Source organism: Cetorhinus maximus, chromosome 3 (genome assembly GCF_964194155.1).
Source record: "Cetorhinus maximus chromosome 3, sCetMax3.hap1.1, whole genome shotgun sequence".
In the NCBI taxonomy this organism is placed as follows: domain Eukaryota; kingdom Metazoa; phylum Chordata; class Chondrichthyes; order Lamniformes; family Cetorhinidae; genus Cetorhinus; species Cetorhinus maximus.
The window spans coordinates 124,709,454-124,727,192 of NC_135881.1; the positions used below are offsets into that span (position 1 = coordinate 124,709,454).

The window sequence follows — 17,739 nt, forward strand, 5'->3', positions numbered from 1 at the left end:
CGCCAAGCTGAAACACTTATAACCCCATTGTGATAGTATTATCGACATAGGATCGTTTCATTTAAAATATGCTTGCACTAGCATGGTTTTCTTAAATCCCTGTCTCCTGACAACTATAAAACCTAAAACTGAAACAAAGGATGTGGAAATCGAGTGAAATAGGTGTAATACACTCAGAAACTTACCCTGGGCTGTATTAAATTATTACAGGAGCCGTGGGCTCCCAAAATGCTTTTATGCTTTACACGTATGCCAGCAAATGCACTGTGTGAGCCACGAAGCAATTTACTCTGGTCTCAGCCCAAGGAACGATGAGGCTCGCAGTCTAAGTGTTCAGATGCAGTGTTCTTAATAGATAATAGTTGAGAGTCGCTAAAGTTTGCTTTAAATGCCATTGAATGGCAAGTCCTCCCTTGGGATATTAGAGGAGGAAGAATACACAGTAGATACGACATGAAGTTTCCTTTGAGTTGGAAGAAAGCAATCACTGTTATCAGTCATGCATCAGGGCGTTAAGTGACAGGACTCTTGCACCGGCGCTACTGACGTAGTTTCGCCCTTGCAGGAGTGTGATAACGAATTCTGGTCAATTAAGTGTGACCAGGAACCTCCCTCATTCCACCAAGGGAGCACATAAAAAGCAGGACATGTCAATAGCTTCTCAGACTCAAAAAGACAGCGACCAGCCAGAGATTCACAGAGAGCAGCGACAGCCTCCTGTCAGATTCCCTACAGACTGCAGACCTGAAATGTGAGTCAATGTTAAATTCTGGGGCAGGACTTAACGCCAAATCAGTTTGTGTGTTCCAGGTAGTTCCGGGACAAAAAGGTTCAGTTCTGCTGTTTATATAGTGTAGAAATTATATACATAGCGTATCCAGAAAATATTCTAGAAAAACGCGTTGTCTGTAAATCGATATAGTTTGGCTAATTATGATTTTTGAATAGCTGGATGCATCTTAAAATAAGAAGTAATTAATTTGAAGATTATGTTTAAAACTTTCTGAATGAATGTATTATCGGATCTAGCAGTGAGCATTGGACTCAACAAAAAATTTCTTATATCGATATCAAACGGCTATTAGCCGATGGGTTATGAAAGATGAATAACTGAGGTCTAGCGAAAATGGAAATAAAACCCATCACCTGTGGCGCAGAACTTTACAAAAAGGGTCGGTTTGTGCACAGGCGCCTTTTGGGAGAGGAATTGCTCTGATCGCCATGTGGGGCTAAGGCACAATCTCTTTCCAATTTCACGGCACAGAGCGACCAGTTCCTCCCTTGTACGTGTGACCCATAGTGAGTATCTGACACTGCTGGGGAATGTCAATCATCATTTTTCTTTCCAGTTTAAGAAATGAATAAAGACCACGGTATTTTTTTAAAATCACGAACTGCGACATGTTTGGAAAATGTTCCTCTTCGTGTGCTTTTCCCTTTCAGATGCAGGGCAACATGAAGCTCTGGCTAGGAGTGTTCACCTTTGCATTTTGCATGCTGATCTGCATAGGAACTTTTGCCGATGCTTACCCCTCCAAGCCTGATAACCCTGGGGAAGGCGCCCCCGCAGCGGACCTGGCCAAATATTACTCCGCATTGAGGCACTACATTAATCTCATCACAAGACAGAGGTGAGACCGCATGTTCACCGCGGATCACGTTCAGTCGGGGTTGGCGCAATGTAACAGTGTCTCACTTCTTTTAGGCGTTAGGATAAAACCAGCACGAGGGAAGGAAGAGAAAGACATTGGCATCATGACAGTGTAGGGTACGCCTTACACAGTCAAAGTTTTTCAACTTAACTATTTTCTATAAATACTCCATTTAATAAGTTAACTGCTAACAATTACTCTAGGTTTCGGCACGCTTAAAATCTCATGTAGCAACAATCTTGTATTAGATCTACGATACTACTCGGGTGATTGGTGCAGGTCTTTGGGCTATGAATGGATGTACGGAAACCACAAGGCAAGACTGTGCAAAATAACTCGGGGCAACGCTTTACCACTTGGTCTGGTTTAGTCACTAACATTTCAGACGCATAGCCCAACGCGGGAAGGGTAGAGCAGAATATACTAGGAGCGGGGTATATCGCAATACCCACATCTCTATTTATCTATGCAGGACACTTTGGATTATTACAGCAATATTCCGTTCTTGTTTGTTTTAAAATGAATCTCAGTGCCTATCATGCAATATTACAGCATGAGTGCAAATGGGGATTCTGAGAGCATTTTCGAGTCACTAGCTGACAGCCTTTAAGATATGCTGTTTGAACGTAGATGTTCTCCTCAAAGCAGCAGATGTTATTGGTTAGGTAAGATGATATCCGGTAGGATAAAAGCAAAATACTGCTGATGCCGAAAATCAAAAACAAACATTGCTGGAAAAACTCAGCAGGTCTGACAGCATCTGTGGAGAGAAAGACAGAGTTAACGTTTCGACTCTGTATGACTTCCTTCTTCCTTAACCCAGGTTTCCCACCCACGGTGGTTGACAGGGCCCTCCACTGTGTCTGACCCATCTCCTGCGCATCTGCTCTCACACTTTCCTCTCTCTCCCAGAACCATGATAGGGTCCCCCTTGCCCTCACTTTTCACCCCACCAGCCTCCGCATTCGAAGGATCATCCTCCACCATTTCCGCCAACTCCAGCATGATGCCACCACCAAACACATCTTCCCTTCACCCTCTCCCCCTTTTGGCATTCCATAAGGACAGTTCCCTCTGGGGCACCCTGGTCCATTCCTCCATCACCCCCTACACCTCAACCCCCTCCCACGGCACCTTCCCATGCAACCGCAGAAGGTGCAACATCTGCCCCTTCCTCCCTCCTCACCGTCCAAGGGCCCAAACACTCCTTTCAAGGGAAGCAGCATTTCACTTGCACTTCCCTCAATTAAGTCTACTGCATTCGCTGCTCCCAATGCGGCCTCCTCTACACCGGAGAGACCAAATGCACACTGGGTGACCGCTTTGTGGAACATCTTCAGTCTGTCCGCAAGCATGACCCAGACCTCCATGTTGCTTGCCATTTCAACACACAACCCTGCTGTCATGCCCACATGTCCGTTCTTGGCCTGCTGCATTGTTCCAGTGAAGGTCAACTCAAACTGAAGGAACAGCACCTCATCTTCCGATTAGGCACTTTACAGCCTTCCGGACTTAACATTGAGTCCAACAACTTCAGATCATGAACTCTCTCCTCCATGCTCACCCCTTTTTGATCCCCTTTTTTCAATAGTTATTTTTTAATTTTATATATTTTTCCACTTATTTCTATTATTTTTAAAATTTCTTTACATTCATTGTTTTATCCCCTTTTAGCCTATTTTGATCTTTTTTCCTACACCATCCCCTCCCCCCACCCCCACTAGGGCCATCTGTCACTTGCTCATCCTGCTTTCTACCCTTAATGTCACCATTAGCACACCCTTTAGCTGATATCACCGCCATCAACACCCCTTCCAACCTTTTGTTTATGACATCTTTTGCAATCTCTCCTTTGCCTCCACCTATCACTGGCCTTCTATCCAGCTTCACCTGTCCCACCCCCCTTATACAGTATGTATTTCACCACATTTCTACTTCTCTTTAGTTCTGAAGAAGTCATCTAGACTGGAAAAGTTAACTCTGTCTTTCTCTCCACAGATGCTAACAGACCTGCTGAGTTTTTCCAGCAATTTTTGTTTTTGTTTCATTGGTAATGTTAGATAAATACCATTGGGTAATCAGGGCTCCGGTAAAATAATTGTGTCAATTCTCTGATGTAAGAGCGTTTACTTTTCTAAGGATTTGCCGAAAAAATGCTTTAAAATGAATGTAATGAATTGATGTGAGTCGAGAGGAGCTCCACTTATAATACGTTTCTGAACACTGCCCGGCTCCACTTATACTACGTTTCTGAACACTGCCCCGGGGTAGGTTTTTTTTTTGATGAAAGACTAAGTATACCGGATTTTACTGTGACTAGGCTTAGGACGACTTGGTTACCAGTCCATGTAAATGAAATCTTTTGGTGGGTTGTGGGAATTTATATAAGAGCCAATTCCAGTGACCCACAATGTGCAGTTGACAACTGTGGAGCTAATAGACCAGGAACAACTAATAACATTGGACAACATTTGCAGAGTGAAAGCAGTAACATCTCGTAAGTGGTGTGATAAGGACTTGGCCTTGTCTAATCTCTGTACCGATAACTTTCAGGGAATTGATATGCTGGTCACAAATGGAACATAATTACATTTTGCCTTTTCTCTTTGTTTTTAAACATGAGGATACAGTTAGTAAATTGCCTGGTGGTTTCGGACTGAATGTCTGACCTGGTACATATGGGCTCCAGGCGTTTGCTCCTCATGTTTAAGAGGAAATTCGTTAGATTATCATTGCTCCTAATAACCTCCGCTTTCAAACTCGCTTTCTTTATCATTTCATAAAATGTGTCCACCGGTCTGACAGTTATTGCAGCAGTTGACCAGAGTGTCACACTTTAAACGGCCTCCAATACCAGAGATTGGGGAGGGGGGGGGCACTAAATATGTATCTGTCTGGAATGGTAGTTAATTGAAGGGACGGAAAGGGTACTGTAATATATTGTGGCTGGAAAACGTGAAAACAACAACATACACACCAGGACTTTTATTACTTAGATTGAGAGGAGGGATGTTTGCTCTGTAGCATCAAGTTTGTTCCAGAGCAACTGCACCAGAATACATGGCAGGTCCAAGGGAAGGTTGAGTGAATTCTGAAGCGCATTCGCTGTAATGCAAGCAAATTGCAGTTAACCTACAAACAGCAAAGACCCATGAGTACAAGTGAGATAAATGCCCGATTTTAATTATATTGGTTGAGAGAAAAAAGTTAGTCAAGAGAGCTCCGAGCTCTTCTCACAGTGATTGCAACATTTCACTTCCACCTGAACCGAGAAGCCTCCGTTTAACACGAAACTAAAATACTGCGGATGCTGAAGACCTGAGATAAGAACGGAAAATGCTGAAAATACTCAGCAGATCTGTCGGCATCTGAGAGAGAAATAGAGTTAACGTTTCATGGCCTGCACTTTCATCATCCCTTTGAGGTCTCTTTATGAAGTCACTTGACCCTCTTCACTTTTTAAAAACCCACTGTTTCCGGTCCAGTTTCTTTAGTAGTTTTTTTTTCTGGTTATTGATCCACACTTCACTGCCACGCTGTCAGACATATATTAACTGAGTTGCCTTTATCGCACAGTGCCATCTATCGAATTTAAGCAGAACAGGTTCTGTCTCCGCAGCATCGCCAGAGCATGTTCTATACCGTTTGCTGAAGTAGAGTCCTAGTGAAGTATTAATGACCTAGCGAAGGCATCGCATGCACATCTATTACTGAGTGCTTTAATAATGCAGAACAGTAATTCTACAGGTACTCAAGGACTGGAAATAAAAGATTGTATATAGACCACCAACTAGCAGAAGGGATGTAGAGAAACAAGTTTGCAAAGAAATTACAGGGGGGTGCAAGAATTATAGAACAATTATAATGGGGGACTTCAATTATCCAAATATAGACTGGGATAGGAATAGGGACAAGAAGGGCGAGAGTTCTTGGAGTGTGTTCAAGGTAATTTTCTACAGCAGTATGTTTGGAGTCCAATGAGAGGGCAGGCACTGTTGGACTTGGTTCTGGGGAATGTGCTGGCCCAAATGGATCAAATATCAGTGGAAGAGCATTTAGGGAACAGTGACCATTATATCATAAGGTTTAGGTTGGCCATGGAGAAGGACAGGGAGCAATCCCGAGCAGGGATAATTAATTGGGGGAAAGCCAATGTCGATAGGATGGGAATGCATCTGAGCCAAGTGACTTGGAATCAAATGTTGTCGGAAAAGACAGTGGCTGAACAATGGGCTACCTTCAAAGAGATAGTATTGCAGGAAATGTCAAAGTATGTTCTGTTGAAGGGGAAAGGTAGGACAAATAAACCTAGAAAACCCTCGATGGCGAGAGAGATAGAGGTGAAGATGTAAAAGAAGAAGTACGTGTACGACAGATGTCAGGTCGAAAATACATGGAGAACCAGGCTGAATATAGAAGGGCCAAAGGGAAAGTGAAAAAAAACTAATCAGAAAAGCAAGGAGGGAACATGAAAAGAGGCTAGCAGCTGACATGAAAGGGAATCCCAAGCATGTAAATAAGAACATGGTGGCAAAAGAAAGTGTGGGACCAATTTGGGATAAAAGAGACTTGCATGTGGAGGCAGGAGAAGGAGTGGAGGTATTAAATGAGCATTTTGCATCCGTCTTTACAAAGGAACAGGATGCTACCCAGGCTGAGGTGAGAGAGGAGGCAACTGGTACACTCAAGGAATTTACAATTGAGATGGAGGAGGTATTAAAAAGGCTATCTTTACTTAAAATTGATAAGGTACCAGGACTGGTTGAGATACATCCAAGGATACTGAGGGAGGTGAGAGTGGAAATTGCAGAGGCACTAGTGAGTCTTCCAATCTTCCTTAGACACAGGGGCAGTGCTGGAGGACTGGAGAATTGCAAATGTTACACCCTTGTTCAAAAAGGGGTGCAAGGATAATGCTAGCAACTACAGACCAGTCAGTTTGACTTCAGTGCTAGGGAAACTTCTGGAAACTATAGTTTGGGACAAAATCAATAGTCACTTAGACAAGTGCGGGATAATTAAGGAAAGCTAGCATGGATTCATTAAGGGAAAATCATGTTTAACTAACTTGCTGGAGTGTTTTGAGGACATAACAGAGAAGGTTGATGAGGGTAATGCTGTTGATGTGTATGTGGATTTTCAAAAGGCATTTGATACAGTGCCACACAACAGACTTGTGAGCAAAATTCTAGCTCATGGAATAACAGGGAAAGTTGGTACTTGGATAAGAAATTGGCTGAGTGACAGGAAACAGATAATTGTTTTTCAGTTTGGAGGAAGGTTTGTAGTGGAGTTCCCCAGTGTTGGGACCCTTGCTCTTCATGAATGAACATTAATGACCTAGACTAATGTGCTGGGCATGATTTCAAAATTTAAGGATGATACGAAGATTGGAAGCATTGTCAACTGTGATGAGGATAGTCTTGAACTTCAAAAGGACATAGACATATTGGTGGATTGGGCAGACAAATGGCAGATGAAGCTCAATGCAGAGAAGTGTGAGGTGATTCATTTTGGCAGGAAGAATGTGGAGAGACAGTATAAAATAAAGGGAGAGCCTCTAAAGGAGGTGCAGGAACAGAGGGATCTCAGTGTATATGTACATAAGTCATTGAAGGTGGCATGTTGAGAGAGTTAAGAAAGCATATGGTATTCTAGGTTTTATTAATAGGGACATTGAGTACAAGAGTAATGAGGTCATGTTAAACTTGTTTAAAATACTAGTTAAGCCTCATCTGGAGTACTGTGTCCAGTTTTGGGTGCCATGCTTGAGGAAGGATGTGAAGGAATTGGAGAGAGTACAGAGGTGATTCACAAGAAAAATTCCAGGGATAAACAACTATAGCTATGAGGGGAGATTGGAGAGATTGGGGCAGTTTTCCTTGGAGAAAAGAAGGCTGAGAGGAGACTTGATAGATGTATTCAAGATCCTGAGGGGTATGGACAGGGTAAATAGTGAGAAACTGTTCCCACTCAAGAGAGCATCAAGAACTAGAGGGCACAGATTCAAAATAATGGGCAAAAGGAGTAGAAGTGTTGTGAGGAAAAACACTTTCATCCAGAGGGTGTTTGTAGTCTGGAATGAACTTCCTGAAAGGGTAAACAAAAACAGAAATACCTGGAAAAACTCAGCAGGTCTGGCAACATCGGTGGAGAAGAGCAAAGTTGACATTTCGAGTCCTCATGACCCTTCAACAGAACTAAGTAAAAATAGGAAAGGGGTGAAATTTAAGCTGGTTTAGGGGGGGTGGGGGGGGGGTTGTGGAGAGAAGGGTGGGGGAGTTGTTGGGACAAGCAAGCAGTGATAGGAGGAGATAACCAAAAGATGTCACAGACAAAAGAACAAAGAGGTGTTGAAGGTGGTGATATTATCTAAAAGAATGTGCTAATTAAGAGTGGAGAGCAGGTAGCTCTAGTGGGGCTGGGCTGGGTTGAGCTTCTTGCGTTCCAGTGAAGCTCAACGCAAACTGGAGGAACAGCACCTCATCTTCCGACTAGGCACTTTACAGCCTTCCAGACTGAATATTGAGTTCAACAATTTTAGATCATAAACTCCCCCTCCCCCCATCCCCACCCCCTTTCCGTTTCTTCCCCCTCCTTTTTGTTTTTTCCAATAATATATATAGATTTTTCTTTTCCCACCTATTTCCTTTATTTTTAAATGTATTCCACCCATCGTTTATTTCACCCCAGCCCCACTAGAGCTACCTTGCTTGTCCTGCTCTCCACTCTTAATTAGCACATTCTTTTAGATAATATCACCACCTTCAACACCTCTTTGTTTTTTTGTCTGTGACATCTTTTGGTTATCTCCTCCTATCACTGCTTGCTTGTCCCAACAACTCCCCCACCCTTCTCTCTCCTCCCCCCCCCACCCCCACCCCCCCAACCAAACCAGCTTATATTTCACCCCTTTCCTATTTTTACTTAGTTCTGTTGAAGGGTCATGAGGACTCGAAATGTCAGCTTTGCTCTTCTCCACCAATGCTGCCAGACCTGCTGAGTTTTTCCAGGTATTTCTGTTTTTGTTTTGGATTTCCAGCATCCGCAGTTTTTTGTTTTTATTTTTGTTTTTATTCCTGAAAGGGTGGTGGAGGCAGGTTCGATCGAGGTATTCAAAATGGAATTGGATTGCTATCTGAAAAGAAAAATGTGCAAGGTTATGGGGATAAGACAGGGGAGTGGGATTAGGTAGAATGCTCTTTCAGCGAGCTAGTGCAGACTCAATGGGCTGAATGGCCACCTGCACTGTAAAGATTCTGTGACAAAAGGAGTACAGGGGAACTAAGTTATTTTGTTCGTATTTTGGCTATGCAAGCCAAGGGTGTTCGGGAATATGGCTTATTTATATGAGAAGCAGGTTTTGATTGTTGGGAGCGATGCATGACAGGATCTGAATGTTATTATAATCTGTTTCTTGGCAGAAGGCTTGATAAGTTCTTTGCTTTTATGCAGCTTGCCATTTTATTTTTAAATATTAGTCACTAAAGGATGGTTCAGCAGTGTATTGGTGGGAAACTGCATCTTAGATGTGGCCTGTAAGCTGACGATCTTTTCTAATTCAGGGCGCACTTGTCATGTCATTAGCACAGAATTTTAGAGCAAAATGAGGCCATTCAGCCCATCATGCCTTACCAGCTCTTTGAAAGAGCTATTGAAATGGTGCACTCCCGTGCTCTTCCCTCATAACCCTATAAATATTTCCTTTTCAAGTGTATATCCAAATATCTATAGAAAGTTACAATTGAATCTGCAACTAGAACGGTAAATTGATGGGATCCACTGATGTTCTTACAATCAGCTGACAGCGTAACATAATAACCAGTAATGAAAATATAATGGAACTGAAAAGTTTCCAGGATTTCAGCTGTCCATCTATTGTACTGAATATGCCAAGCACTTTCAATGTACAACATTTTGCAAAGCCCAATTTAAGCCTAGATACTTATTTTTACAGAGATACTGTACTTTATGTTCTTGATATGTTAAATAGGTGTTGTAACTTTTTGTCCTGAAATAAATATTTCGCCAGACAATTACAGATGAGAGGTCTTTTGGCCCATCTTAATTTAGATCTTACAGTCTCCCCATTATAACATCCAATTGTATCTCTGTGTATCTGGAAGTCCATTCAATGTGTTGATCACTCTTTGTGGAAAGAAATATTTTGAATATCAGTAGTTTGAACCTGTATCCAATTATTCTACATTCACAATTAAATTTAAAGAAACCGTACCAGTTCTACCTTTTCTTTAAGATTACTCACACATATGTTTTCAGGCCACAAGGAAACAAAGTGCCAAGTCAATCCATGTAACTCAGATCCCTGGCACTAGGGATCAGCTTTGTGCTTTTTCTCTGCATTGCCTCTGGCACTCACTCGTCTCCCTCATATTTCACTGGCCACAACTGGACACAGTAGTCAAAGAACAAACCCGAAAATGTTAGAAGTGTCGGCCAGTCAGGTAGAACCATAGAGAAAGAAAAATGAAATTAATGTTTCAGGTTGATGACTTTTTATGAGAACTGGTAGTGAAGATGTAGTCTGACTAGAGCACTGTACAATGTGATCATGGCTTTCTCCAACTCTTATTCTATTTTTCCTCTGGTATTCAATATTCTGTTGGTTTTTTATTGCTACTCAACATTGGTTGGATGTATTGAGGGTGAAATCAGTCAATGGTATTAGTTCAAAATGATTATGAATTGACAGCTTGCTTAGATTGTGCCAGTTTTCTTTCCAATTTTGTGCTACTGGCATTGACCAATTTCACCCCTGTTACATGTTGAGCCTATTAACACTCGTAAGTCTTTTTAATTTCACCCACAGCTATTTCAACACTATTCATGGAACATGTGTGTCACTTTCCACCCATACTGCGTGCAGTACTTTATATTTTTTTGGAACAACTTTAAGCTGCCATTGTCCTGCTCATACATATATGTTTCCTCCAACTCATTCTGAAATTCCTGAGCTACCCCCTTTTGATTCCACTTGCTGTCCTAGTTCCATGCCATCTGCAAATGTGACTAATTTACATTGAGTTTTTGAATCCAAGTAGTTGTTGTAAATCAGAAACAGCAGTAATACCAATACAGTTCCCTGAGATACCCTAACCTCAATTGTTTCCAGAACTCAAACAAGGATGAAGTTATGTATATCCTTCCCTTGTTTTCTCCTTCCTTTACTTTCCCAACATACTGTGTACACCATTTTAAAACTTGAGGCAGAATACAATTCAACAAAGCAATATGCATCAAAAAGTAAAATCCTCACTTAAGAAAGATATTGTAGTCACAAAGACGGAGTATGTGCTTCCATGTGCATGCACAAGCCTTGTGCTTGCAGATGTTAAACAGGCCCCATCATGTGATTGCAGTGCTAGCTTCAAGTAGACGCCACACATCACAGGCATGGCTCTGTGTCATTGACATTATACAATGCTGAGTTTTTTTTTCTTGCCTACTGAGGTATTCATTTTGGTGAAACCCTTTTAAACATGTCCAACTTTAGTTCTGTTTGTGTTTGATAAACTAGGTCTGATGCAGATAATCAATAGTATTGACAAACTGTGCATTTAACATTTGTTATCAGCTTGTTGTAAATTTTCAGCATTTGGATCTGGAAGCAAGATCGGAACGGGAGTGGGCTGTTGAGCTCTTCAAATCTGCTCTACCTTTCCTTGAAATGATAGCTGACCTGTCTCCTAATTCCACCCACCTGTCTTGACACCATATCCCTTAATACCCTTCACTAGCAGAAATCTATCAACTTCAAATTTTAAATTATTAATTAAGGTAGCATCTGCTGTTTTCTGTGGCACAGAGACTCACATTTCCCTTTATGTGAAGAAACGTTTCCTAACACGCCTCCTGAATTGCCTGGCTCTGATCTGAAGATTACATCTCTAGTTGGAAAAAAAATATTTCTATTTATCATATCAATTGCTTTCAAAATCCTAAAAACCTCAATCAAATCACCCTTAACCTATGTTCCAGAGCATACAAGCCTAGTTTATGTAATCTATAATTATTTAATATAATCTATATTTATGTAGTAATGGATAAGAAGCACTGTAGAGGGTGCAAAAGGATTTGTGAGGATGACACTAGAAATGCAAGGTTATACCTATCATAAAAGGATGGACAGGCTGGGTCACTGCTCACTTGTAAAGAGAGGCTGAGGGTTGACTTAACCTAGATCTTTAAAATTATGAAGAGTTTTAAATATAGAGAATGTTTTCATTTGGAGCAAAGTGCAAAACTAGTGGCCATCAATAAGAAGTAGTCACCAAGAAATCAAATAGGGAGTTCAGAACAACTTCTTTACTGAGAATGTGGAGCTTGTTACCTCGGGGAGTAGTTGGGAAAATAATATAGACACATTTATGGGGAAGCCAGATAAACAAATGAAGATGAAGGGAATACAATGTTATACTGATAATTAGATGAGAAGAATGGAAGCATAAATGCCACCATTGACCATCTGGGCCAAATCACCTGTTTTTACACTTTAAAGTCTATGTAATCTCTCCACATAGTTTAATCCTTGGAGTCCAGGTAACATGCTGGTGAGTCTGCACTGCACTCTTTTAAGACCAATATATCATTTCTAAAGTGTTGTACACAGCATTCAAGATGTGGTCTAACCAGGGACTTGTGTAATTGTAACATAACTTCCTCCCCTTTATATTCTAGTCCTGTAAATATAAAGGTGAACATTCCTTTAGTCTTTTTCATTTTTTTTGCATCTGACTACCACATTTTAGTGATCAGTGGACATCCACTTTTCTTAGCTTTTCACCATTTGTTAAAAAATGATGTTTCACTTTTTCAATATGGATCAGTTCATGAAGCAATCAGTTCCTGGCCAGTTCTGATGTAGTGTTGAACCTGAAATATCTTTCTTCTTTCGGGTTCTGATTGATTTATTGTGTACTGTTTTTACTTCTGTTTATTTATAGTGTTTTTCTTAAACCAAATGACTATTAGTTGTGAATGCTCACAGTTGGAACAGCTTTTAAGAAAGCTGTATTTATCCTTATCATATCTAAGAGCATAATGGAAGCATAACTATTAGCATGTTTGCACACCAAAGGAAAATATGTAATGTGATTGACTGATTCAGAAATAATTTCTAATATAGCCATAGTATGAATATCAGAATTTGTTTGACATGCATGCTCCTTTTTTTAAAAAAACTGGTAAATATTTGCATTTCTAATCAACTGAACAACTCTGGTAATGGTTTAAAATATTTTGGTCATTTGCATGCAACAGGTATGGAAAGAGATCCAGCCCTGAGGCACTGATTACTGATCTGCTGCTGAGCGAGAACTCAGAAAGTTTTCCTAAATATAGGTGAGTATACATGACAAAGATATTTTGTAACACAGCTTTTCATGATAGAAGTGTACAGTTAAAAGCAACTCGGTAGTGACAGCACCAGATGCGCAACTTGAAAGATGGGGGTGGGCATGCATTAATTTACTTCTGCAGCATCATTAAATTTAATTAGTTTAGTCTAGGTTGAAGGAGCAGATATAAATAATGGTAGGTTCAAACATCTAAGAATTGATGAAAAAGCCCATCTGGGGTTCAATCTTTTTTTTACATCACAGCCACATCATGGAAATATCTAACGCCAATTTCCTGAGCCCAATGTAATGATTTGTCCAGATAATTCTTTTAATAATGACTTGTAACATTTCCAATGGTGCATGGTTTTTAAAGTAAAAGGAATGTTCAGGAAATTGAACAGTGTGAAAGTAAGTCTGTCAAAGCTTAATTTGGTTGCTAGAAAGAAAAAGGTATGATTTAAATTCAGCTTTGCTGTTCGAAGTGATGTGAAGTAAGAGGTTAGCTAAAATTAAGTAAAACACGATATAGCAAGAAGGGTAGCATCAAGAATGGTGGATAGGAACGTAGGAGCAGGAGTAGGCCATTCAGCCCCTCGAGCTTGTACCGCCATTCAATTAGATCATGGCTGATCTTCTATTTTAGCGCCATTTTCCCGCACTATCACCGTAACCCTTGATATCGTTAATATTTCAAAATCTATTGATCTGTCTTGAATATACTCAATGGCTGAGCCTCCACAGCCCGCTGGTGTAAATAATTCCAAAAATTCACCACCCTCTGACTAAAGAAATTCCTGCTCATCTCAGTCCTAAATGGCCTACTCTTATTTTGAGACTGTGACCCCTGGTTGTAGACACCCCCCTCTCCACCCCAGCCAGGGGAAAACATCCTTCCTGCACCTCCTCTGTCGAGTTCTGTAAGAACTTTGTACACTTCAGTGAGATCACCTCTCTAGAGAATACAAACTCTGTCTCCCTAGTCTATCCTTATAGGACAAACCTGCCATCCCAGGAATCAGTCTGGTGATCCTTCATTGCACTCCCTCTATGGTAAGTATATCCTTCCTTGGGTAAGGAGACCAAAACTGTAAACAATACTCCCAGTGTGGTCTCACCAAGGCTCTATAAACTGCAGTAAGACTTCCTTACTCCTATACTCAAATGCCCTTGCAATGAAGGCTAACATACCATTTGCCTTCTTAATTGCTTGGTGTACCTGCATGTTAGCTTTCAGTGATTTATAAACAAGGACACCAGGTCTCTCACCATTTAAGAAATACTCTGCATTTGCATTTTTCTTATTAAAGTGGATAACTTTCACATTTTTCCACATTATATTTCATCTGTCATGTTCTTGCCCACTCACTCAACCTGTCTAAATCTTCTTGAAGCCTCTTTGTATGCTCCTCACAACTCACGTTCCTACCAAGTTGTGTGTCATCAGCAAACTTGGAAATATTACATCTGGTCCCCACGTCCAAATCATTGATATCGATTGTAAATAGCTGGGGCTCAAGCACTGATCCTTGTGGTACCCCACTAGTCATAGCCTGCCGTCCTGAGAGTGACCCATTTATTCCTATTCGCTGTTTTCTGTCTGTAAACCAGTCCTCAGTCCATGCCAGTATATTACTTCCAATCCCATGCACTCTAATTTTGCTTATTAACCTCTTGTGCGGGACTTTATCGAAAGCCTTCTGAAAATCCAAATACACCACATCCATTGGTTCCCCTTTATCTATTCTACAAGTCATATCTTTTAATGTAGTTTCCCAATCTACCACAGCCAACCCTCATATATTCGTAATTCCATTTGTTTAGATTTAAGCCCCTATTTTGAGATTGAACTACATCACTTTCAAACTTAATGTAAAATTCTATCATATTATGGTCACTCTTCTCTGAAGGCTCCTTTATAACGAGATTATTAATTAGCCCTTTCTCATTGCACAATACTAAATCTAAAATCGCCTATTTTCTAGCTGGTTCCTCATCATACTGTTCTAGAAAACCACGTTGTATAAATTCCAGGAATTCATCCCCCCAGCACTAGTGCCTATTAGTTTTACCCAGTCTATTTGTAGATTGCAGTCCCTCATTATTAATGTATTACTTGTTACATACACTTCTAATTTCCTGATTTATACGATGCACTACATTATAGGCCACCAAATAGTAGTGGAAAACAGCTCCCACCAAAGTTTGTTGCCCCTTGCTGTTTCTTAGCTCCACTACTTTGCACAAGCATTCAACTCGCACCTTGGGCAGAATTTTACGTCCCGCGGGCAAACGCCCGACATGATCGGGTGTAAAATCACGCGAGATGACGTCAGGCGAGTCTCCCGACATCATCTCGTACTCGCGCGATATTTCGCTCAGCGGGCACGTGCAAAAGTCAGAAGTGTGCCTGCCGACAATTAAACAGGCAGTTAAGCCCATTAATGGCACAATTGTCTCCGTTTTTTTGCGGCCCGTCCAACCTTATGGTTGGCAGATGGATGAATCTGTGGACAGCATTTTTATGAGGTATATTTGCAGGTGCTTGAATGTGATGCACGGACATTTTTTTGCAGCTTCTTAAACCTTTATTTCATCATCTGAGGCAGCTGTCTACCTTCAGGGAGCTTTCTTGCAGCACTCATCCATGCCCGTGGTGATGTCATCGCCCACCTCTTCCCACCCCCACCCCAGCAGCGCTGAGCTTTTCAGTGCACGTTTCACACTGGCTGGCCTTTAATTGGCCAGCCAGTGTGAAATCAGTCAGGGGCCAATTGCAGTCAGCAGTCTATTTCTGATCCACTCCCGGGTCCCTTGATCACGTGCGACAGCCAAAGGTAAAATTCAGGCCTTGAAATTTGATACATGAACCAGAAATTCAGGTTTATTTCTATGCTCCCAGAATGTGACCTAACCGATGGTGAGGCGTGTGTTTGGGGTGGGGTGGGGGAGCGGGGGTGTGGTGGGAAGGGGGGTTGTTGGAGCTAGACAGATTAAGTGGCATCAAGTGTAACAAAAAATCCAGAAGCTATGGCCTGATAGTTCTATAATAATTATAATCTGTCAATGAGAGAATTCTAATGAGGCTGAAAAGATTTTTTAAAAATTTAATTTTAAACTTTGGAATAACTAATATTGTATTTAGTTTTACAGGTGATCCCATAATTAGCTTAGCATTGAATGTACAATAAGAACATAAGAAATAAGAGCAGAAATAGTCATTTGGCCCTTTAAGCCTGCTCTGCAATTCACTAGGGCTTCCCCTTGTAAATACTGCGTCTGGCAAAGTTTTAAACTAAAAACAGAATAGCCAATTTTTTCCTTGATAAAGGAAATTATTGAGTGTTAATGAAATTGATAATGCAAACATTTACCATTGGATAAATGCACAGTCCATAGAGCAGAAAAAGTGGCACCAAATTGTCACCTGATTGGGATAGCAGCAAAACTGCTAGCTACAACTGGTCTCAGCAAAACCTGCGGAGGGGGCGGGTTTGGGTGGGTCGGGAGGTGGGAAATAAAAACCTCCACCTGAGGCTCTTTTATTTATGAAAAACAAGAAAATTAGTACATCACCCAGAAAAAAATGCTTTGCATGCTGAACATGTCTTTGATTTTAAATTGGAAATGTCAGCAGTTGCATTTAGTCATACTTTGTTTCTGCTTGCAGGTATGATGAGCCTTCCATGTGGTGATGAAAATACATATTTTCTTTAATGTGATCCACATTTCAACATCCATTGCTATGGAAATGAGACATTCTCACTGTTGTAAAGACCCTCATTTTACATTAAAGGCAGCCAATGCATGCAGCCATCACTGAAATCTGTAGAACTTTTTTTCCCTGCATCCTATATTGTATATAAAGTTTATTTAAATAAATTATATGTACGTTAAATATGTAATGCATTACAATGGCGAAAAAGAAATTATTCTTTGTATGGCAAGGACTGGTTTGTGCTATTAAAATTCAGTAATAAAACAACACAGCCTAAATGGAGATGTGTATAAGCTTATCTAACCATGACGTAAAGCTGAACAGGAAAAACTATGATTTGTCAACATTATCTATGAATAGTATTTGTGAGCTCTGTGGAATGTTTTGTGTATCATACTGCACTGCAACTCTTTTGGATTATAAATGAGTTTTCACAAGAGTGTACTTATCCAACATCAAAATATATAATGCTTCAACATAACCACTAAATACGTAAGCCTAAATCTTCTTCTTGTGTTGGTGCAAACTTGAGTGCAAGTCAAGAGTGCCAGTCTCCTACTGTGAAAGACTATGCTATACTCAGAATCAAATGAAGCGATTCAGTAGTATGATTACTTTATCACATTGGTTGTACTCAGTATTCTGAGGACGAGATGGTATAGGGTAATGTGTTGTGATGAACTAGGAAGGGCCAGCATTTATACAAGGGCAAGAATAAAGGTGTTCAATCTCTGGTAATAAAATATGCTCATGTAAGCAGTGCTAACTTATACTAGAGTTGATTTTGCTGTTATGAACAAAGCAGATTAAACTCTTAATGGAAACATGGGGCAGAATATTACGCTCGGCGTGCAAGCTCGCACCCGACACGCCCGAGCATAAAATGACGTGCGATATTTCATTCAGTGAGCATGCGCTGGAGTCGGCTGCGTGCCTGCCGATAATTAAAGGGCCTATTAAGGCCATTAACAATCTAATTAAATTCAAATCTATGCTGCCTGTCCAACCTTAC

General features: G+C 40.8%; 1 protein-coding gene across 1 annotated transcript; it reads left to right on the plus strand.

The window, feature by feature from the left end:
• The first annotated feature begins 551 nt into the window (after positions 1–551).
• npy (neuropeptide Y) lies at positions 552–16,907 on the plus strand. The gene is made up of 4 exons (XM_078535155.1): positions 552–751; positions 1,444–1,631; positions 12,933–13,013; positions 16,680–16,907. Exons 2-4 carry the CDS (start codon positions 1,444–1,446, stop codon positions 16,702–16,704), a joined length of 294 nt encoding a protein of 97 aa, XP_078391281.1. The 5' UTR covers positions 552–751; the 3' UTR covers positions 16,705–16,907.
• Positions 16,908–17,739: the final 832 nt, after the last annotated feature.

What these genes read in the sequence shown, in the direction of transcription:
- npy (XM_078535155.1), top strand. Translation starts at nt 1,444, where the DNA reads ATGCAGGGCAACATGAAGCTCTGGCTAGGAGTGTTCACCTTTGCATTT. An exon ending in AATCTCATCACAAGACAGAG is followed by an intron (nt 1,632 to 12,932) that starts GTGAGACCGCAT and finishes TGCATGCAACAG; the next exon opens with GTATGGAAAGAGATCCAGCC. An exon ending in GAAAGTTTTCCTAAATATAG is followed by an intron (nt 13,014 to 16,679) that starts GTGAGTATACAT and finishes TTCTGCTTGCAG; the next exon opens with GTATGATGAGCCTTCCATGT.